Genomic DNA, 23,938 nt, shown 5'->3' with positions numbered 1-23,938 from the left:
CTTTTAGGCTTAACAAGGTCACACACCTTAAAAACAGTGCTTAAAAGAAACCTCTAGTCAACTGAATGTTGTCAGCTGGGATGCAGCTTCCCCGAGTTTGAGCAAGTGGAAATCCCAGTCTTGACCATTAACCATTGTCAGCTTCCAGGTCAGGTCTTTGCTTAGCTAACTGTTTTTTCTCTTACCCAATGACTCCACAACCCCTGATAGGCATTGACTGGTAGGAGTTTCCTCTCCGACTGTTGTGCATGCTTGACCAGAAGGCCTGTCTTGTCTGTGTTTCGGGTGAGGAACAGATTTTGTTCATTCGTGGGATGTCATCATCATTGGCTGGACCATCTTTCTTGACCATCTGTAATTGCCTATGAAAAGTTGGTGGTAAGCTGCCGCCTTTGTTGCCATCCACTTAATGTTGGTAAACCCACAGTGCCATTAAGGAAGGAGTTCTGGGGCGGCAGTATATTTCTAAGCCAGGTTGATGACTCACTTAGAAGGGAGCTTGCAGGGGGTGATATTCCTATCTATTTGCATCCTTTGTCCTTCTGGATGGTAGTGTTCGTAGATTTGGAAGGTACTATCAAATGAGCCTTGGTGAATTTCTGAGGTGCATCATAAAGTACAAAAATAGACGAAGAACTGTGGATGCTGGAAATCAGAAACAAAAACAGACCTGGAGAGTTTTTCCAGCAATTTGTGTGATACTGCTATTACTGTAAGTTGGTGGTAGAGGGAGTGAATGTTTGTGAATGTGATCCTACTCAAGTGGAATACATTGTCCGTGCAGATCAGCCATGATCTTATTAAATGACGGATCAGATTCAACAGGCCAAATGGTTTACTTTTGCTTTGGATGTTCAGAAATGAGCCCAATGGTTTAGGGAAAGGATACCAGGTTTCAGCCATCAAAGTGGCACGGTCAAAATCTGGAATGATCAACAGGCCAGAATCTGATGGGCTCAGATTCCAGAAAGTTGTGGAAATAGTGAAGATGACAGAGAGGCGGGGGTAGGTGAGTCTATAGAGGGAGTTGAAATCGAGGATTAGAATTTTGAATTAATAGTGTTGCTTATAAAGGAGTCAGTGAAGATCAGGAGTACATGAGTGAATAGCTGAAAGAACTTAATGTGATGGGGATTGCAAACACCAAAGTTTGGAATGGCCTCACGTTTACAAAGGATGTAATGTAGGAGACCAACCAGGACTGCACTTGAATTTCAAAAGACATGGGTAAGGTTTTCAACAGCAAATGAGCTGAGATAGGCTGGAGACGGCAATGTTGTAGTGCTGGAAGTAGGCAATGTAAGTGTTATACACATATGTCGTTGGAAGTTCATTGGGAACTCCAGTAGGTAGTTCAAGTTTCTATAAGAGCTGCAATGAGTGATTAAGGAATAGCCCCACAACAAGCTGTGAGAGTTTAGAGACAGTGCAGGGGTGAGAGAGATAATGGTGAGGTAGGGCAATGTGTTGTTAGTGTGTATGTCAAAATGTAATCTTTGTTATGCATTACAGTTGATGTAAAAGCTCATTCAAGCTTTCAAACTTACTCCACTTCCAGCAGCAGATGATGTATGCTCAGCTGAGCCACAAAGCGAATCAAATTCAGTATCTTAGATCTTGGATTAGAGTTCTGTGAATGGGCACAATTGAAAAGTTAACCATATATCTTCCCATTCTGATTGTTTAAACTAATTTACATTGACTTTACAATTTGGCGTAATCCAGTGGTAGCCCAAGAAAGTCACCAAAATCGTACCATAACTTCTTTACTTATGATCATTTAACTTTTAACTCCTTCAACAGGCATTTCTGCACAAGATGGACAGATAGAAATAGGTTCCATTCTGGTGTCAGTATTTACTTTACCCTGCACTGCATAATTATTTGCATAAAACACTCAAATGTTGAAATGCTGAGCTCTCTGGTGATTTGGTATGAATGTGTTGGTCCACATTTTGAACAAAAAGGGTAAAGAAAGGGAAAAATGTTACATCCTGTTTGAAGTTTACAACATCAATGGAGCGGAGGTTGAGAGAGTTGAGAGCATTAAGTTCCTAGGAGTGATGATGGCCAACAACCTGTTTAGACTTCCCACATAGGTGCGACAGTCAAGTAGGCACAGCAACACCTCTTCCTCAGGTGGCACAGGAAATTTGGCATGTCTGTAAGGACCCTCACCAGCCTTTACAGATGCAACATAGAAAGCAAACTGTCTGGGTGCATAACAGCCTGGTCCAGCAACTGCTCTGCCCAGGACCATAAGAAACTAGAAAATGTTGTATGCACAGGCCAGGCCATCATGGATACCAACTTCCCATCCATAGACTCCGTTTTCACGTCCTGTTGTCACGGAAAGGCTGCCAACATCACCAAAGACCCAACCACCCCAGAAATGCTCTCCTACAACCTCTTCCATCAGGCAGAAGATACAGAAGCTTGAACACACACCAGCAGGTTGAAGAACAACTTCTTCCCTGCCGTTATTAGACTGATGAATGGACTCTCTAACTTCAAATAGTGCAGATCTTGTTAACGTTTATCTTGTCTAACGCATGTCCTGTTCGTGTAACCTATATACCTTGCTCTGTTCAAGGTTTTTTTCACCCTATGATCTCTATGTCCTTACTATGATCTGCCTGTACTGCTCACAAACAAAGCTTTTCATGTACTTAGATACACCTAACAATAAATCAAATCAAATAATTGCCAAGACTAACAGTTGCCAATAAACATTTGGCATTTGCATTTCACTACAAACTATAAACTACGCTGCAATTGCATGATCCTTTGTCACAAAAAAAGTCAGATATTTTTGTCCGGGGCTGCTCTCCTCCTTGTTGTCAGCTTTTAGCTTTAACAACTGCAGCTCCTATTTCCTCTAATAGTATATGTTGACAATGATGCTGCTTGATGATTCTGAAGAAGAATCATATTAGGCTCTAAATATTCATCTCCATAGTGCTGCCAGATCTGCTGTGTCTCTCCAGCATTCTGTTTTTATTTGTAATGATTAACTGCTTTTTGACCAAACTGTATTGCTATAAGGGAGCTCCACCAATTCTGCTGTCATCCTTTTCAGAACCTGAAAGGTGTTTTGACAGCAGTGTTCAAAGAGCTTTATGATAAATACTGGTCTGCTTTTTAGATTTCTTTAACAAAGGTGCTATTGGTGTCAGAGCAACTTGCAAGAGTGCAGAATCTACATGTCAGGTAATGTATTCAATGGGAGATTGTTCTTTTGGCTCTGGACCTGTTTGAATACTGCAAAGATAGTAAGCATTTCCTGTTATCCATTCTTTTAAGAATTGAATCTTCACAGTGTGCAGCTCCACACTCAGTCTAGTACTGTAATTCACGTGTGATGTTGTTATCAAAACACAATCCAAATCAACAAAGTTTAAATCCATTTAGTTGAAATTAGATTAATTGTTTTGATTGGAAAACTTCCCAATCTACTTGCCATGCTTGCTGCAGTACAGTTCCTCATCTGCCAGGGGAATGTTTAATTTGAGAATATAGGTGAAGTTTCTTGCCATTATGCTTCCCTAACTGTATGTCCATTCCAGCAGGAATCTCTGGAATGTAATCACATGGAATAATACATCATCTTTTCTTCTCTTTAGCCCAGTCACAGATGTCAGTTATGGCTATCATGTTACTCTCCTGGCTTTGAGCAGGCAACATATCTCTGATTTGGGAAATTTCTTTGTCTCCTTGGGAACCAAGAGCTAATAATACCCAAATGAGAACTGAGGCCAGGTGTACAACCCATAATATCTACCTGATGCTAAGTGCCTGTGTTGCAGCCCATAATATCTACTGGCATTTGAGGATCAGTTGATGGCCCCTAAAACCCAAGGACAGAACAACTGGTTAATGCTGTGGAGAACTAAGCAATATAAACCAGAAAGACTCCATTTTTATGTGGTCTGTACAAAGTTAACTGGTTGCCAAAAAGGGACTATTACCTGAAGTCAGTTTTATAATGTAGCCAATTTTTTTTTTTTTTTTTAAATGACACCACCGTGTTCATCCATGGCCTTGCCCTGCTGTGCTCATCCCCTGCTCAATTGCAACATGTCCTACGCCATAAAACAAAAGATGCTCGGAAACTCACAGATGAGACATTTATTTAGAGATACTGAGTTGATGTTTCAAGTCTAGCCTGACTCTTTGGAGCTGAAGAAGTTCTAGTGCTATGTTAAATCTCCACTTCTATTTGGTTTAATTTTCATCATTGAGGAATTTAATTATTGCTTTGTGCAGGGATTAAAACCATATCTTGATTGCTTGTGACTGTGTCACAACTAAGATGCTCCAATCACTTGTACTTTTTCAAATAGTGCTCTTTGTTCCTTTTGCTGTTTTGACTAAGAGATCTATTTTCCTTTTAGGATGCAAAAGAAATCTGTACAACAAATGGATTCTGCCAAAGACCAACCACTGTTCCAATGCAGCTCCTCCAGAAAGCCATTGTTAAACCTATTCAGGTACAGAAAAGTGCCATTCCTATTTTCATGTGTGAGGAAATGTCTTTGTAACTTCTTCTGCACCTGGAGTGTAGGCCCAATGGATAATACACAGACAGGCATAGTGTGCAGTAACAAAGAAGGTAAATGATTATAACACTCTGCCTCAGTTCCGAGCCCCACAGCATTAGAAATGTTGAGGCCTCAGGGTAAAGAGGGGATTTACGCAGAGTTTACAGGGCAGAAATAGGCCTGTGCTTCCCCTTATGTTCCACATGTACATGCTTCATCCTGCTTCATCCCCATTGGATCAATTAATGACTATTTTATATTTTTGACAACTAGTTTTTAGGTCCTTCTTCTCTGTCGACCCCTATCAAGCCCCTCAATATTTTATGACCTCAGCTTTCCTTTTTTTCTAGTGAGGAAAATCCTAGCCTGTTCATTATTTTCTGATAATTAAAATCCGTCATTCCTTTTACAATATTTGCCAGTTACATACCCGGATTGAGGGATTTCACTTATCTGAAAAGAAATTAGGATTGTTCTGAGAGCATTTACTTAGACTGTTGAGAATCCAGGGGAAAATTGAGCAGAATTCTTTTACACAGTGCATTATGTCTGGAATGCACTACCTTAACATGGAGGTTCAATAGATTCAGTGATGGAAGAAAATTGCACAAATACTTGAAACCAAAAATTGCAAGGCAGAGAATGTAGGGTAACAAGATTAACTAGATAACTCTTTCACAGAACCAGTATATGTTGGACTGATGTCACTTTTTTGGACCAGATGTAAACCTGAACAGAGTCTTACAGTCTGAAAGTGTACACCACAGAAGGTGAACATTTAGCTATCATCTGCTGGCCCTTGGCAAAACCATGAGGACTGTTTAATCTTCTTGTTGCACTTCTCCCGTAGCTTTTCCTCTGAGTTGAGTTTTGAAGCAGAACTTCTCTTTAAGCTTCTCTAAAGATTTGCAGGGGTTTTTTTTGCCTCATTTATTCTTAGCAAAGCTGTTCATTCTCCTAACAGCTGTCCTTACTGTAAGATGTGTTTTCTTTTTCTCTATTCAGTGTCAAAACTCATGATAAATTTAAAAGCCTCTTTTAAAACTTGCTTTGAACAGTGCAGTCACATTCATTACAACACATTTGGGATGGCACGGTGGCTCAGTGGTTAGCACTGCTGCCTCACAACGCCAGGAATCTTGGTTCGATCCCACCCTGTGTGGAGTTTGCACATTCTCCCCGTGTCTGCGTGGGTTTCCTCCGGGTGCTCCGGTTTCCTCCCACAATCCAAAGATGTGCTGGCTAGATGGATTGGCCATGCTAAATTGCCCGTAGAGTTCAGGGATATGTAGATTAGGGGGGTTATAGGGTGATGGGTCTGTGTGGGATGCTGTAAGGGTCGATGTGGACTTGTTGGGCCAAAGGGCCTGTTTCCACACTGTAGGGATTCTATGATTCTGTGATCACCATGTCCATGTTTCCAGCCTTCTGTCTGTGTGTAGCACCGTGTAGTGTACGGAAGGTGTTAGAATTGATCATGAAAGAGATAACAGCTACCACACTAGGGAAATTCAAGCTAATCAAAAATGTCACTAAAATTTTGACAAAGACATATATTTAATCTATTGATTAGAATCCTTTGTAGGAATAACGTGCTTGATAAAATGGAGCCATGCCCAATATTTTTCCCTCACAAAAGAAAATTGAAAACTGGTTAGTGAAGTGAGACCACATGGGATTCAGGGAGAGCTTGCCAGTTGGACACAAAATTGGCTTGACGGTAGCAGACAGAAGGTGATGGCGGAGGGATGCTTTTGACGCTGGTGGCCTGCAAGCAGCGGTGTTCTGCAGGGATCTGTGCTGCATCCACTGTTGTTGTCATTTATATAAATGATTTGGATGAGAATATGGATGGTAAGTTTGTGGATGACACCAAAATTGTTGGTATGGTGGACAGTGAAGAAGGATATGTAAGAATACAAAAGGATCTTGATCAGTTGAGTCAGTGGGCTGAGGAGTGGTGGCTGGAATTTAATTCCGATAAATGTGAGGTATTGCATTTTGGTAAAACAAACAAATGTGCGACTTATACAGTTAATGGTAGGGCTTCAGATAGTGTTGTTGAACAGCGAGATCTAGGGCTTCAGGTATGTAATTTCTTGAAAGTGACATCAGAGGTATACAGAGTGGTGAAGAAGGCATTTAACATTCTTGCTTTCATTGTTCAGACCATTGAGTATAGAAGTCGGGACGTCTTGTTGAGGTTGTTCAGGATGTTGGTGAGGCCACTTTTGAAATACTATGTACAGTTCTGGTTGCCCTGCTATAAGGAGGATATTACTAAATTGGAGAGGATGCAGAAAAGGTTTACAAGGATGTTGCCAGGGCTGGAGAGTTTGAGTTATAAAGAAGATCAGCAAGGCCACCTACCTGTGGAACTGCATGAGATGGGGGAGATACTAATGAGTATTTTGCCTTTACTGTGGACAACGATATGGAAGATAGAGAACGTGGGGAAATAAATAGCAACATCTTGAAAATGTCCATGTTACAGAGGTGGTGGTGCTGGATGTCTTAAACACACAAAGGTGGATAAATTCCCAGGACCTGATCAGGTGTACCCTAGTACTCTGTGGAATGCTAGAGAAGAGATTGCTGGGCCCCTTGCTGAGAAATTTGTATCATCGATAGCCACAGGCAAGGTGCCGGAAGACTGGAGGCTGGCTAATGTGGTGCCGCTATTTAAGAAAGGTGGTAAGGAAAAGCCAGGGAACTATAGACTGGTGAGCCTGACATCGATGGTAGGCAAGTTGTTGGAGGGAGTCCTGAGAGACAGGATTTACATGTTTTTGGAAAAGCAAGGACTGATTAAAGATAGTCTGCATGGCTTTGTGCATGGGAAATTGTGTATCACTAACTTGAGTTTTTTGAAGAAATAACAGAGGATTGATGACGGCAGAGTGGTGGATGTGACCTACCATGTATACTTGAGTAAAAGTTGATCTCATGTAAAAGTTAACTCCCTATTTTTGGCCGAAAAACCTTGAGTTTTCCATATATCTCGTGTAAAAGTCGATCCTAGTTCTTCACGGATAAAGGTCAACATTTATGAGTTATCCTGTACATACTGGTAAATGTTAGAATGAGGAAATGATTGGTGAGACTGTATGAGAGTCAGCTAAAACAACAGTAGATGAGAGAAAACAGAGGGAAATGGAAGAATTTGGGACGAAAGTTTAAGCCCCATCAGGTCAGAGTCAGGCACTTGAGGAATATAGTCATATACCAAGTTGAGGTTTTCAAATTTCTTCATCATTTTGTGTAAAAATGCCCTCTAAAGAAAAACAAAAATTATACAACAATGTTTAAAATGAAAGTAATTGAGGTTGCAGAGAAGACCAATAACACTGTAGCAGTAAGAGAATTTTGTGTCTTGGAGACACTTGTGAGAGACTGAAGAAAGCTATCAAACCAACTTCAGACAATGCCAAGACGAAAGTGTGCCAACAGAGTAAATCTAGCAAGTGGCCACAATTGGAGAAAAAAGTTGCTGAGTGGATACTTGAAAATTGTCAAAATAGAAGATGTTTTAGTCGTGAAGCCATCCAAATCTGTGCACGAAACAAATCAAAGAAGGATAGTAGTTCGGATTTTAAGGCAAGTGCTGGATGGTGCGCAAGGTTCATGAGAAGGCATGACTTAGTACTTCGGCAGAGAACTAAGATTGCACAAAAGCTGCCTGCTAAACTCAAAGGTAAGAGATTACAGATTCACCAGTTTGTAATCAGAAGAAAGGCTACAAGTTATCATGTTTTGGAAACATGAACAAAACCCCTATTACTCTTGACTGGAGAATCGAACTGTGAACCAAAAATGAGAAAAAACAGTATTGGTAAAAACCACTGGCAATGAGAAAACTGGCTTTACTATAGTTCGTTCTTGTATGGCTGAAGGCACTAAGTTAAAACCAATGGCTGTTTTTAAGAGAAAAACTTTGCCGAAGCAGAAATTTCCAAAAGGAATTGTCATCCATATGCATTTACAAGGCTGGATGGATGAAGGTGGATGTAGAACATGGATAAAGGAAGTTTGAAATTTACAACCGGGTGGACTACGCAGGGAAGAGAGTTTGCTCGTCTGGGACCAGTTTAGATCACATTTAGTGAAGGTGGTTGTTGATAACGTCTGATCACAAAACACTGATGTAGCTGTAATTCCCGGTAGACGTAGTGTTTTGAAAGCAATGGATGTTAGTATCAATAAGCCATTTAAGGACATGATGAGAATGAAGTGGAATAACTAGATGCGTGATGGAGAAAAAACATTTGCGAGAGGAGGCAGCATGCAGGCTCCATCACTGCCACTGATCTGTAAGTGGATCGTCGATTCATGAAAGGAAATAAAAGCTGACACTATTTTCAAATCATTCAAGAAATGTGGAATTTTGAATACATTGGACAGTACAGAGGATGATTATGAGATGACATAGATGAAGAAGAAGAAGCGGATGATGTGCTACCTCTAATTACACACAGCGAAGTTGAAGAGGATCCATGCGATGATAACGTCCATCCTGATGATATGAAGCTTTATTCGGCACTGAAGATATTGTTTAACTTTTGTATGCATAAATAAAAGCTTACTACTGGTAATTCATTTTTGTTTTTATTGTCATTATCAGTAATTACTGGTACCATAATTCATTGTTTTTTTTCTTTATTTGTTTAGAGATCAGTTGGGCTTCTGCTAATGATACAGTATTTTGGACCGTTGCATGGATTTCAGCTCCTCAAAAGTAGAATCCATGTAATAGTCAAACCTCTAAATTTAACCTTAAAAAACAGACTAAAAAATTCAACTTTTACGGTATATGGACTTCAGTAAGGCATTCGACAGGGTTCCTCATGGTAGACTGGTTAGCAAGGTTAGATCACATGGAATACAGGGAGAACTAGCTACTTGGATACAGAATTGGCTCGAAGATAGAAGACAGAGGGTGGTGGTGGAGGGTTACTTTTCAGACTGTAGGCCAGCAGTGTGCCACAAGGATTGGTGCTGGGTCCACTGCTTTTTGTTGTTTATTTAAATGATTTGGATGTGAATGTAGGAGGCATGATTAGTATGTTTGCAGGTGACACCAAAATTGGAGGTATAGTGGACAGCAAAAAAGGTTACTCAGAGTACAACGGATTCTTGATCAGGTAGGCCAATGGGCTAAGGATTGGCAGGTGGAGTTTAATTTAGATAAGTGCGAGATGCTGCATTTTAGAAAGGCAAATGAGGACAAGACTTATACACTTAATGGTAAGGTTCTGGGAAGTGTTGCTGAGCAAAGAGACCTTAGAGTGCAGGTTCATAGTTCCTTGAAAGTGGAATCCCAGATAGGTAGGATAGTGAAGAAGGCATTTGGTATGCTTGCCTTTGTTGGTCAGTGCATTGAGTATAGGAGTTGGGAGGTTATGTCCGGCTGTATAGGACATTGGTTAGGTTACTGTCGGAATACCGCGTGCAATTTTGGTCTCCCTGTTATAGGGAGGATGTTGTGAAACTTGAAAGGGTTCAGAAAAGGTTTACAAGGATGTTGCCAGGGTAGTAGGGTTTAAGCTATAGGGAGAGGCTGAACAGACTGGGGCTACTTTCCCTGGAGTGTCAGAGGCTGAGAGGTGACGTTATAGAGGTTTATACAATCGTGAGGGGCATGGATAGGGTAAATAGACAAGACCTGTTCCTTGGGAGTGGGGGAGTCCAAAACTAGAGGGCATAGGTTTAAGGTGAGTTGGGAAAGATTTAAAAGGGACCTAAGGGGCAACTTTCTCATGCAGGGGATGGTGCGTGTATGAAATGAGCTGCCAGAGGAAGTGGTGGAGGCTGGTGCAATTACAACATTTAGAAGGTATCTGGATGGGTATATGAATAGGAAGGGTTTGGAGAGATATGGGCCAAACGCTGGTAAATGGGACCAGGTTTATTTAGGATATCTGATCGGCATGGATGAGTTGGACCGTTTCCGTGCTGTATATCTCTGTGACTCTGAAAGGCTGGATAAGCTAGGACTTTTTACATTGGAACATAGGAGGTTGAGGGGTAACCTTGTCAAGGTTTATAAAATCATGAGGGGCATAGATAAGGTGAATAGCAAAGTTCTTTTCCCTAGGGTAGGGGAGTTCAAAACTAGAGGGCATTTTTTAAGGTGAGAGGAGAAAGATTTAAAAGGGACCTGAGGGGCAACGTTTTCAAATAGGGGATGGTTTATATGTGGAATTAACTGCCAGAGGAAGTGGTGGATGCAAGTACAGTTACAACATTTAAAAGACATTTGGACAGGTACATGAGTAGGCAGGATTTATAGGGATATGGGCCAAACGCAGGCAAGTGAGATGAGTTTAGTTCGGGGAACTTGGTTGGCATGGATGAGTTGAATTGAAGGTGTGTTTCCATGCTTTATGACTGTATGACAAATGTAGATTTAAAAAATGAAAGAACTGTGAATGCTGGAAATCAGAAACAAAAATAGAAATGCTGGCAGCATCTGTGGATAAAATGACCCTTCTTGAAAGTTTTAGTTCTTCAGTGCTTTCTCTTTTTAATTGTGACAAACATAGCTTGAATGAGTGAGCAAAAATCTGAGAGATGGAGCAAAATGTGGGAAAATGTGATGATGTTCACTTTGTAAGGAAGAGTAAAAAAGCACAGTATTAGTTAAATAGAAAACGACCACAGAATTCCAAGGTGCCAAGGGATTTTGGTGTCCAGTACATGATTTACAAAAAGTTACAGTGCTTGTAAACAAAGGCTAATAGGATGTATCTGAGAATATTAACTTAGTAGAGGAGTTGTTCGGCAGTATTATGCAGAAAGCTGGGAACATGGAATTGAGAGCACAAACGAATCGGCCATGAACTTTTTGAGTGGCAGAGCAGGTTCGAGGGACCAAGTGGTCTACCTCTTTTATTTCTGAGCTTTTGTTGGATCCTTGATGATTCAGGTTTCATTGGTGTATTTGGTCAGCCATGTTAGATTGAGGTGGAGGTTCCACCATATCCAAGTTCCGATTTGATCAGCTAAATAATCATAATTATTGGCAACTGATGTACTGAAATTAGTTGTGCTGTACTCTTTCTCATCTTCCTGTTCCTGAAATAGACTCCACTTATCCTTTGGAGACCCCATTGATTAAAGACATCCGGTCACAATTGATTATATGCTGTAGGCACCTTTGTGACTGCTTCATGTGTCTGGGTTAAAATCTTTATACAGTCTAACCTGCATAGCTAGTTGATTCTTGTCTTCCAGCCATTCCTGTTGAGGTCACGTATAACATTTCTGGCAATCTGTATTTTCTGCCATATCTTCTAAAGGCACCTGAGCCATATACTGAGCTCTTGTAGGAGCTGGAATTGTCGCCATCACTGTGTTTACTGTTCATGTTGGGAAAGGAAAGGTTTGTGATGATTCCGCTCAATTTTCAGTCAATTGAGCTCAAGGTCTAATGATTCAACCTTGAGGAATCCCAGGGCCAACTTTATCGTCTCCAAAGTGAACAAAGATGTGGTAACTTCCCCAAACTAAAGGAATGTGACTTTGTTTTGTAAAAACTCCCTAATTGAGTTCTTATTTTTTTGATCAGATTGTTTTCTCTGTTCCATTAAAATTCACTAGAAGCTGTGTTCAGCTCACATGGTGATTTAAGCAGGATAGGGAGCTGTGTTAATCTAGCGAATATTCTTTAAAGCAGATCTGAGAACTGTGTTCAACTCACCATGTCTCTTAGGAAGATGTTTGGAACTAGCCATGGTCTGGTTTGATTGATAACAGGGAGAAATATCATTCAATTTAGACATTATTGCATTTTTCCAGGGTAAGTTATACAATGATATCACTGACCTCAATTATTTCCTCATGTTAAGTGTTTTCTGTCTTTAGAAAAGCCCAGTGTCTGTGACAGCATCGCAAGGGTGTGTAATCTGTGAGTTTGTCTTGCAAGAGATTGACAGATACCTGCAGAAGAACAGTACTGAGGTGAGCACCTGAAACTTCAGAGTAAGGGTTATAAAACTAGCTCAAAAAACACAGTTGTGCAGCTGTTTCCAATTTGAGGGAAAAGAGGTGATCAAGAGACCTGAATTTAAATAGCTGCTTTCACATCCAGAAAATGTTACAAAATGCTTTACAACCAATTAAGTACTTTGACATCAGTGTAGTCACTGATGTAAGAAAAATAGGATTTACGTTTGAGTAGCAATATTATAATGACCAGATAATTTGATTCTGTACTATTGATTCAAGGATGGATATTGGCCAGACCTGCAGTATGGGAATATCATGTAACAGGCTTGAAACGTGTAAGGGATTCTTCTTGGTAAAATTGTATTAATATGCATCTCACCTACAGGAGATGATTGTTAACATCGTGGAGAAAGTATGTTCCCTTTTGCCAGCCACTGTCAAAAGTGAATGCAATGACTTTGTCGAACAATATGGGAAAGCTGTGGTGGATCTTCTTGCACAGGAATTGAATCCTGCTTTAGTATGCAGAGTCATTGGTCTCTGCAGTAATACACAACGTGTGGTTACTGGTGCGTGAAATTTTTCTTTCTATTAAAGTGCTGGGCTGTTAATGGACTAAGATGTTAATGACCTTGAGGTCATTGAAACATAGCTATGGTCAGGGGGCTTCTCGGGCAGACAGACTGTCTACCCATTGCAGATGTCAAATTAAGAGCTCGGCTGCCTGTGCTGGTTTGTTTAATGTCAACTCCCTTGTGATGTTGCATGAATGTCTGTAAGTTTTTGTTGTTAATACCAAAGTTTTTCAAATTGCAACCCCTAACAAAGCTGCTTTCCTGTATATTATGTAATGAATGTGAAGCCTTGAAGCAGTCAGATGGTTAGAATGCAAGTATTTTTAACACTTAAGCAAAACAGTTCAGAATTATTGGGGATTGTGTGTTTAAATCATGTTTAGGAGAACCAACTGTGTGTCTCAGTGAGTTGATTGTCAAAGAGGATATGAACCAAAATTAAGCCTGCAGCAGGAAGATGTGCTCATGACTCATAGTTAACAGCACCTTTATATTTTCATCATTCTCTGTCCCCAGTACCTGGGTCATTGCTTTGGACAGTTGTCTGGGTTATTTGATTGAAACCATCAGTGTTCACTACTTTAAGGTTAGATGGTGTAAGAATTTTATTTATGCAACTACATTCTTTGTATACAGTCTCCAGTGAATCTGGGTTTGATGTGTGTTCTGATGCTTGCCTTTTTTAATTTCAGAGGACGTTAAACCGAACCAGCTGAAAACGGGTCCTTTGTGTGAAATCTGTATCACTGTGATAAGGTATCTGGATGCCGCACTGGAAAAGAATTCCACAGAGCAGGAGATTGAGAATGCCCTGGATAAAGTCTGTAGCATGCTGCCAACTACAGTGCGTGATGAGGTAAAAGATCAGCAGCATTCCCAGCTTTGCAGTGTGAGAGACCCAACAGTATAACTCAATGTTGTAGCCTAACCAGTGTAGGTATGGCGACCAAATGGAAGCCTCCTACACCGTGCATTCTGCAGGTGGACCATGACATTGTTTAGGGGCTTTCTTGTGAACTTCAGCATCTTTCCCTGCAGGTCTGTACCAGTGGGATGGGGTGCTCTGGTTGCAGTGTGAAGAGTATGCTGCTGAGGCCCACCAATCCCATCATTTTGTTGAATGTGTTTCCTGCTGTTAATGCATGAAATTTCCTGCATTGCTTAACTGCTGAAACAAGTGCTTTGTGTTTCAGTGTATCAACCTAATAGCTGAGTATGGATCGGTCCTACTGCATATTTTGTTGGAAAGTTTGGACCCAGATTTTGTTTGCACAGTGAGTATTATTTAACTTTCTAAAAGATTGCTCTATGAAAGTTGCAGTGTTGGAGTAGTTTATTTAATTTATTAATGGGATGTGGATATTGTTGGCTAAGCATTCCCTCCATCGACAGTTCAGAAGTGGAGACGTTCTCTGATGACTGCACAGTGTTCACCATTAGTTACAATTGAAGTAATCTGTACCTGGACCCTGGTATGGTGGGATTATCTTATGAGCAAAAGCTAAATAGGTTGGGGCTCTACTCATTGGAGTTTAGAAGAATGAGTCGTGATCTCATTAAAACATATAGGATTCTTAAGGGGCTTAACAGGCTAAATGCTGAGAAGCTGTTTCCCTTCATGGGAGAGTTTAGTACCAGAGGACATAGTCTTAAACTGGTCCTCCTCTTATTCTGAGACTGAGATAAGGATGAAATTCTTCCGAGAGTTGAGTGTCTTTGGAACTCCTTGTCACAGAGCTGTGGAGACAGAGTCCTTGGATATATTTAAGGCTGAGATAGGTAGACTCTCAATCAGTAGGGGAATCCAGGATTGCAGGGAAAACACAAAGTGGATATGAGGTGTGTTGAATTAGGCATGATCCTACTCATGTTCCAATTCCTTATGGTCTTATGTTCAAATGCAACAAAACTTGGACAGTATCCAGGCTTGGACTGATGAGTGACAAGTAACAAGCACTCCACACAAGTGCCAGCAATGACCATCTCCAATATCAGACAATCTAAACACCGCTCCTTAAAATTCAATGATGTTACCATCACTGAATCCCTAATATCAACATCCTGGGGTTACCATTGACCGGAGACTCCAGTTGACTTGCCATATAAATACGTGGCTACAAGTTTGTGAGAGGCTAGGAATACTGCAGTGAGTAACTCATCTCCTGACTCCCCAAAGCCTCGATTATCACCCCCTCAATTATTATCCCCTCTATTATATTAGTTTTCCTAATTGTTTGCTGTACATACATTCTAACCTTTTGTGATTCATGCACTAGAACACCCAGATCCCTCTGCATCTCCGGAATTCTGCAATCTCACATCATTTAGATAATAGCCGCCTTATTCTTCTTGGCCAAAATTGACCTTTTAGCATTTTCCCATGATAATACTGCATATGCTAGATCCCTACTCTAATTCAAATTTGGGAACCATATGTCCATCCCTTCATGTCATTTAAACAAAATGTAAACATTTGAAACCCCAGCGTTGATCCCTGTGGCAGATCACTTGTGTCACATTAAGTTAACTTGAAAAAGACCAATCGATACCTTCTCTCTGCTTCTTGTTAGCCAGCCAATCTTTAACCATGCCAATATGTTACTCCCTACACAATAAGCTATTATCTTCTGCTGTAACCTTTAATGTTGCACTTTATCAAATGCTTTCTGGAAATCCAATAGCAGTACACCCAGTGGTTCATTTTCATTCACAGCCCAGGTTACCAACTCAAAGAACTCCTATTGATTGGTCAAACATGATTTCCCTTTCAAAAAGCCACATCACACTATTTGTTTACCTTGAACCTATTTAAGTGCTGTGCTGTAGAATCTTGAATAGCTCTTAACACTTTCCCAGTGGCTCAGTGGTTAGCACTGCTGCCTCATAGGCCAAGGGCCCAGGGTTGATTCCACCCTTTGGTAACTGTGAAGTTTGTACATTCTCCCCGTGTCTGCTTGAGTTTCCTCCGGGTGCTCTGGTTTCCTCCCGGGGAGAAAGCGGGAGAATGGGGTTGAGGAACTTATCAGCCGTGATTGAATGGCGGAGCAGACTCAATGGGCCAAATGGTCTATTTTCTGCTCCTATGTCTTATGGTCTTATGTGTAGGTTAGGCAGATTGGCCATGCCAAATTGCCCATAATGTCCAAGGCTGTGCAGGCTAGGTGGGAAATGCAGGGTTACAGGGATAGGGTAGAAGGGTGAGTCTGGATGGGATGTTCTTCAGAGGGTCGACGTGAACTCGATGGACTGAATGGCCTGCTTCCACACTATGGATTTTATGATGCCCCATGATAGATGTAAAACCAACTGGCTTGTAGTTTCCTGCCTGTGTATCACTCTCTTTTTGAATAAGAAAGTTAACATTCCTTATCTTTCTTTGTAATGGAACCTTCCCCAAATCAAGAGATTTGGAAAATTCAAACAAATGTATCAATTTAATTAGTTACTTATTTTAAGAGCATCAGGACCTGGGTACTTGTCAGTTTACAACTCCAGATTACTCAGTACCACTTCTGTGGCTATTGAATTTCTTATGAGTTCCATCCTCATTTACATTTCCTGATCTTCTGATCCTGGGGTGTTTGTATTCTCTATACTGAAGAGTGATGAAAAATGTTAGTTCAGTTTATCTGCCACCTCCCTATTTTCAATTTTCTAATTCACCTGTCTCACTATATATCAAAGCTCACTTGGTTAACTCATCTTTTTAAAATATTTTTAAGAACTCTTACTATCTATTTTCCTCTGTGCTCTGATTTTTTTCTCCTTTTTTTTTCATTCTTTACAGTTTTCATGTCCCACAAATGATTGAAAGTTTGAAGCTATCATTAACCTTTCTAGTTAATGACAGATGGTGTTTGTCCCTTGGATTTTTGTTTTACTTACTGGGATATACCTGTTTTGTGTTCTGAAATCCCCTCTTTGCCTGCTGCTGTATCTCTATGAACCTATACTTTAATCTAATTTACTGATTCACTTCAGCTAGCTCTGCTTTCATATCCTCATCATCACCCTTCCAGTTTCAAAATAGAGTCTGAATGTCTTCCACTCTACCACAGACCTCCCCTTTTGTTCTTTCTCTTCCTCCCCATCCTTCTACTGGCTTTTAAAAACTTTTTTTTTCTGTTATGTTCTGATGAAAGAGCATGCATCTGGAACATTAACTCTTGTTCTTTCTCGACAGATTCTGTCTGACCTGCTGAGTATTTCCAGCATTCTCTGTTTATATAGTGAAGCAGTAGTTTACTGTGAGCAGCACCATGGGAAACCAGTGGTTTGCGAGGAGTGTGCCTGCCTAACCGGGTAAAGGAGAATACTACTTTTCTCCCCGTTGTATTTGAAATTTTAATGACTGGAAATTTAATCAACAGGATTGGGAGTATTAAGCAAGACTTCTCAAATGGACGACTGACCTTTACTGTGGTCCACCTTTTCAGAGTTTCTTGGATCTTGCAGTTCTGTTAGTTTGTGCCTGATAAATTTGCATTTCCATCAACAGAAAGCTGGGCTTTGTGGAGCTGCAAAACAACATCTGCTGGGAGCTGATAAATGTGTTTGGGGTCCATCGTACTGGTGTAAGAACATGGAGACTGCAACTCAGTGCAATGTAAGTAACTAACATACCAGCAGTGCAAAAGTGCTGTGGTATTTGGGCACAGCGTGCCAAGTAAGAGCTCCAACTGTGTGTATTAGGCCAAGTGATGTTGCCATCCCAGATGACCTTAACATTCCTTGATGATAGAGGGGGCGTTGCACTCTTTTCAAAAAAATTACAAAAAACTGCAGATGTTGTAAATCTGAAACACAAAACAGTGAGTCCTGGGGAAATACAACAGGTCTGAAAGCATATGTAGAGAGAGAAGCAGAAATAAACATTTCGATTCCAATGACCCTCCTTCAGACCGAAAAATGGCTGAGGAAGGATGGTACTTATGCTTATGACAAGGGGCAGGGAGCTCAGACATGTCCACTTTCCACTTTTTTTTTTTTTTTTTTGTTTGTGGGGCCGTGCGGGGCACCTTGGAAATGTCCAACGTTATCCCTGCTCCCCCCACACCCCCAACTCCAACCCCAATCCCTTCCTGCCCTGCTCCAAAAAATAAACCTAGCCAGCATGGTTGACAGGGCTTTCCGTTATGTTCAACCCATTCCTTTCACTTCTCCCTTCACCCTTCTCTCACCTCCACAATACCAATAGACTCACCCGGTCCTCACTTTCCACCCCACCAGCCTCTGCATCCATAGGATCATTAGCCAACATTTACACCACTGGTGACATCTGCAGGCATAGACACGCATTCCCTCCTCCTCCTCCTCCTCCCCTCCCCCACTCTTCCATCACTCCTCACACCCCACAGCACGTTCCCATGCAATCACAGGTGGCCGTACTTGACCATTTAGTCTGCTGTATTCACTGCCCACATGCAGGCAGGATGACTGCTTTACTGAACACCTATGTTCTGTTTGTGAAAAAACAACAGTTTTCCTGTAGCTTACAGCTTCAACACACTGCCGTGTTCCTCTGCCATCGTTTGTCTCATGTAGAATGATGGTAGATAGGAACATTCAACTGCATGAACCTGTCCCACCATTCATTATGACTATGGCTGATCACCGAGCTAAATAAACGAATCCCACCTCCCATATTCAGTAATTCCTTTAGCCTCAGGACCTGTATGTACCTCTTTCTTGAAAACATATAATATTTTGGCTTCAGCCACTTTCTGTGGTAGTGAAATCCACAGGCTCACCACTCTGGGTAAAGAAATTTCTCCTCATCTCAGTCCTAAAAGGTCTTCTCCTTATTTTTAAACTGTGATCCCTGGTTCTGGACTTCCCCACTATTGAGAACATCCTTTCTGCATCTAACCTGTCTGGTCACAGAAAATAATCGTGCAGGTGCAGCAGGCAGTAAAGAAGGCAAATTGTATACTGGCCTTCGCAGTGAGAGGATTTGAGTACAGCCAGCATACAATTTGCCTTCTTTACTGCCTGCTGCACCTGCACGATTGCTTTCTGTGATCGGTGCACAAGGGCACCCAGGTCTCATTAAATGCTTCCCTGTCTCATTTTACAGGCATTTAAATAATAATCTGCCTTCCTATTTTTGTTATCAAAGTGGATAACCTCAAATTTATCGATATTATACTGCACCGGCCATGCATTTGCCTACTCACTCAACCTGTCCGAATCACACTGCAACATCTCTGCATCCTCTCCATAGCTCAACCCTTATTAACATATATTGTGGTTAGCTGGTAACCTAGTACTGATCTGCAGTATTCCACTGGTTGCTGTCTGCCATTCAGAAAAAGATCCATTTATTCCTACTCTTACTGCTTATCAGCAATCTTTTCATTTGTCTGTCCCTTTTTTCTCTTTCTCAGTACCATCCCCAAGCACTCTATCTTTACCTGCTCCCTAGCCCCTGCCCTTATCAACAAAAATACCACCTTCAAGCCATTTTCAATTGTGACAAAGGGTCCCTAGACATGAAACGTTAATTCTGCTTTTCTAAACTAATCATGGCAGGATGGGAGTGGCTTCAGTTACATGGAAAATTATGGAAAAAGTTAGTGCGGTGGTGGGCTCAGCAGTGGTTAAAATTTCCAGAAAAAGTAATAGGACAGAGATTATCGAAAGGGTCGGGAATGTAACTTCAGGCATAGCACAGATTAGGAGACAATTATGAGTATGTGGTCAGGCAACACAGGACTGAGGGTGCTGTACTTAAATGCACACAGTATACAAAACAAGGTAAATGAGCTTGTAGCACAGGTTGAAGTTGGCAGGTACAATGTTGTGGGTATCACAGAGACATGGCTGCAAGGGATCAGGGCTGGGAACTGAATATCCAAGGAAATATGTTCCATCAAAAAGATGGGCAGAGGGGTGGACTGCCTTTTGCGTAAGATATGAAACTAAATTGATAGTTGATATTGATCTAAAGTGATAAGAGTTGGAAGGCATACAATCTGGGTAGAGTTGAGGAATCACAAAGGAAAAAAGACCCTGATTACTTGTGTACCGGCCTCCAGCAATAGTCAGGATGTAGGGAAGAAAGTAAATGAGATGGAAAAGGCAAGTAAGAAAGACACTATTACAATAATCACAGGGAACTTCAAGATGCAGGTGGACTGAGAAAATCAGGTTAGTAGCAGATCTCAAGAAAAGGAATTTGTGCAATGTAGACAAGATGGCTTTTTGGAACAGCTTGTGATAGAACCCACTAGGGAACAGGTAGTTCTAGATTTCGTGATATGTAATGAGGCAGACTTCATTAGGAGATAATTGAATCAATTGAATACAATTGAGTAAAGGTAACTACAAAGACCAGAGGGGTATACTGGCTAGAGTTGATTGGAAGGGGAGCCTAGCAGGGAAGACCGTGGAGCAGCAATGGCAGGAGTTTCTGGGGGTAAAATGGGAGGTACAGCAGCAAATCATCCCAAGAAAGAAGAAACATACGAAGGGGAAGATGAGGCAACCATTACTGACAAGGGAGGTTATGGACAGCATAAAAGGAAAAATACATATTGTGGTGAGGATGATTGGGCAGCCTTTAAAAATCAGCAGAGGACAAATAAAAATACAATAAGGGAGGAGAAGGTGAAATAGGGGAGTAAGCTAGCTAGTAATATAAAAGAAAATTGCAAGAGGTTTTTTAGATATCTGAAAGGTAAGAGAGAGGCAAGAGTGACCATTGGACTGCTGGAAAATGAGGCTGGAGAAGTAGTAATGGGGAACAAAGGAGGAACTGAATAGGTACTTTGCGTGAGTTTTGACACCAGTAGCATACTGGGACTTAAAGACTCTGGGCACAGAGGTGAGTATAGTGTCCATCACTAAGGAGAAGGTACTGGGGAAGCAGAAAGGTCCGTAGGTAGATAAATTAGTCGGACCAATGGACTATTCTCAAGGGTGTAAAGGGGATAGCTGAGTAGATTGTGGAGGCGTTGGTTATGATCTTTCAGAAATCTCGAATCAGGAAGGTACCAGAGAACTGGAAATGGCTCATGTAACACCCTGGTTTAAAAAGGGAGGAAGGCAGAGAACACAAAACCATAGGCCAGTTAGCCTGACCTCAGACAAGGGTAAGATTTTGAGGTCCACTATTTAGGATGAGATTGCGGAGTACTTGGAAGTGCGTGGTAAAATAGGAATGAATCAGCATGGCTTTGTCAACGGGAGTTCACTTCTGACAAATCTGTTAGAAATCTTTGAGAAGGTAGTGAGCAAATTAGACAATGGAGAGCTAGTGGATGTGATTTGTTTGGATATCCAGAATGCCTTTGACAAGGACACTACTAAGTAAGGCAAGAGCTCATGTTGTTAGGGACAAGGTATTGACGTTTATCGAGGATTGGTTGACAGGCAGAAGGCAGCAAGTGGAGGTAAAGGGGTCTTTTTCAGGATAGCAACCAGTGACTAGCTGAGTTCTGCAGGTATAAGGTTCTGGTCAGATTGCATTTGGAATATTATGAGCAGTTTTGGGCCCCTAAGGAAGGATGTGCTGGTGTTGAAGAGGGTCCAGAGCAGGTTTACGAGAATGACTTGATGGATGAAGGGTTTGTCACGTGAGGAGCAGTTGAGGACTCTGGGTCTGTACTCGATGGAATTTAGGAAGATGAAGGAGGAATCTTGTTAAAACTTACAGAATACTGAGAAGCCTGGATGGAGTACTCGTGGAGAAGATCTTTCCACCAGTAGGAGAGATTAAGACCCACAGGCACAGCCTCAGAATTGAACAGAAACCCTTTAGAACTATGATGGAAAGGAATTTATTCAGCCAAAAGATGGTTAATCTGTGGGAACTCATTGCCACAGAGTGCTGTGGAGGCCAAGTAATTGAGTGTATTTAAGACAAGATGGATAGGTTCTTGAATGGTGGGGTGGGGTGGGGTGGGGGGTTTCAAGGGTTATGGGAGAAGGCAGGAGAATGGGTTGAGAAACATTTCAACCACGATTGAATGGTGGGAGCAGACTTGAGCTAAGTGGCCTAATTCTATTCCTGTGTCTTATGGTCTTTTCTGTTTACCGATACTGCCAAACATGCTCAGCTTCTCTAGTATTTTCTATTTGCCTCCTTCTCCCCACCTCAGCCCAGAATCATTGATTGTCCCTCAATTCATGGATGCCATCTACTTGGTATATGAGCCCTGCTATGTGATTTCATGTGACTGAGCAGGCTCGTCCTCTTCTTGCAGCTCTTGGAGCAAATGGGGCAGGGCATCCTATGAGCTAGTGGGGTCTGGAGTGTGCATCTTACTTTTTGTTTTCTCCTTTGCGTGGAATGTAAAAGATGTGAAGCATGATGCAGCTAGATGGACAACCTATCACCATTTTGAATAACTCACAGCAAGCTCGCTCCCAGTCATGGTGGTCAGTGCCATCATGCTTCCAAGATAGTTTCTGTGTGTGCCCCAGCTCACCGTTTCTGAAACTTAGAGGCTTTGATATGACTGAGTTTGCTCTGTCAGCTTCCACTAAGCTGATAAACCTCACAGCAGGTCATTTTCTTTGGTAGAGGTTAAATGTGTGTTAGATAGATAAAACTCTGCTGTCTGGATCTTAACTTGCACAAAATCCTGTTCCCTATCATTTCTGCTTGTTTACCTACATTTAACTCCCAATTAAGCTGTGTATTGATTTCAAATTTCTGATCCCCTTTTCTCAAATCCCTCCATGGCGTTGTCCCTCCCTGTGTTGGTAATCTTCTCTAACCCCACAATCCTTACTCTGAGATATTGCCATCTCCAAAAGAAAATCTAATCATCATCCTTGGACATTCAAGGGCATCACTCATTGTTGAATTCCCCACTATCGACATCCTGGGGTTTATCATTGACAAGAAACTGAACAGGACTAGCCATGTAAATACAGTGGCTCCAAGAACCGATCCGAGACTAGGAATCCCGCAGTAAGTAACTCACCACCTGACTCCCCAAAGCCTGTTCACCATCTGCAAGGCACAAGTCAGGAGAATGATGGAGTAGTCCACTTGCCTAGTCTCCTCTACATTGAAGAAATCAACCACAGACTGGGTGATCACTTGGCTTAATGTCTCTCCATGGATGCTGCTGGACCTGCTGTGATTTCCAGAATTTTTTTGTTTTCAGTACAGATTCCAACATCTGCAGTAATTTGCTCCCACTTGCCTGGATAAATATCATTCCAACCACACTCGTGAAGCCTGACATCATCCAGGACAAAGCAACCTGCTTGATTTACACCAAATCCATCCCTTTCAACACTTGCCATCTTTGTCCCCAATGCATTGTCAATAGAGTATATCACCTATAGTGTAGCTGTCAGCCTTGGATATTTGCAAGATTGTCACCTCTGTGCACAATTCAAATTTGTCTTCAGTAATCTACAATGCACTTGCTGTTCTTGGAGGAGCAGTGTATTGTTGGATAGGACGTTAAACCTCGTGACCATCTGATAGTTGTGCACTTTGACCATGCAATAAATAGCGCATGTGAATAGTACTGAAGGCTGTGTAATTATCAGCAATTGTCCTCATGCCGAATTTCTGGTGAAGGTCTGGTGGTTTCTTCTGGGATGTTACGGCAACTCCTATCATAATGCCCTGAGACTCAGATGATTGGTATCCGAGAACCTTTGTGCTAGGTAATGATTTCAACGAATGGAGAATTTTCCTGTTCACTTCAATTCACAGAATTGTTAAGCAGAGAAGGCCATTTGGCCCATTGAGTCAGTACTGGCTCTCCAAATGAGTAATTCTCTTAGACCCTTTCTCCCTGTAACCCTGCATATTTTTTTTCAAATAATATTAAGGCTAAAACTCATTGATGCCACACTCAGTCAAATGTTGATATAAAAGACAATTACTGTTATCTGACCCCTCTTCAG

At 41.4% G+C, this 23,938-nt stretch overlaps 1 protein-coding gene across 1 annotated transcript in view; it reads left to right on the top strand.

Annotated features, from left to right (window-relative positions):
* LOC109936623 (prosaposin) overlaps window positions 1–23,938 on the top strand; it is a 36,423-nt gene that overhangs the window by 10,832 nt on the left and 1,653 nt on the right. Inside the window, exons 6-11 of the mRNA XM_048616168.1 lie at window positions 4,395–4,490; window positions 12,405–12,500; window positions 12,874–13,057; window positions 13,756–13,919; window positions 14,257–14,337; window positions 17,562–17,669. Of these exons, the coding sequence (XP_048472125.1) occupies window positions 4,395–4,490; window positions 12,405–12,500; window positions 12,874–13,057; window positions 13,756–13,919; window positions 14,257–14,337; window positions 17,562–17,669 (729 nt within the window). The remainder of the gene's footprint in view (window positions 1–4,394; window positions 4,491–12,404; window positions 12,501–12,873; window positions 13,058–13,755; window positions 13,920–14,256; window positions 14,338–17,561; window positions 17,670–23,938) is intronic.

The sequence above is a fragment of the Rhincodon typus genome, chromosome 34 (assembly GCF_021869965.1).
Source record: "Rhincodon typus isolate 14 chromosome 34, sRhiTyp1.1, whole genome shotgun sequence".
NCBI lineage: Eukaryota > Metazoa > Chordata > Chondrichthyes > Orectolobiformes > Rhincodontidae > Rhincodon > Rhincodon typus.
The sequence above is the reverse complement of the archived record's forward strand: the minus strand, read 5'-3'. Positions and strand labels throughout refer to the sequence as shown.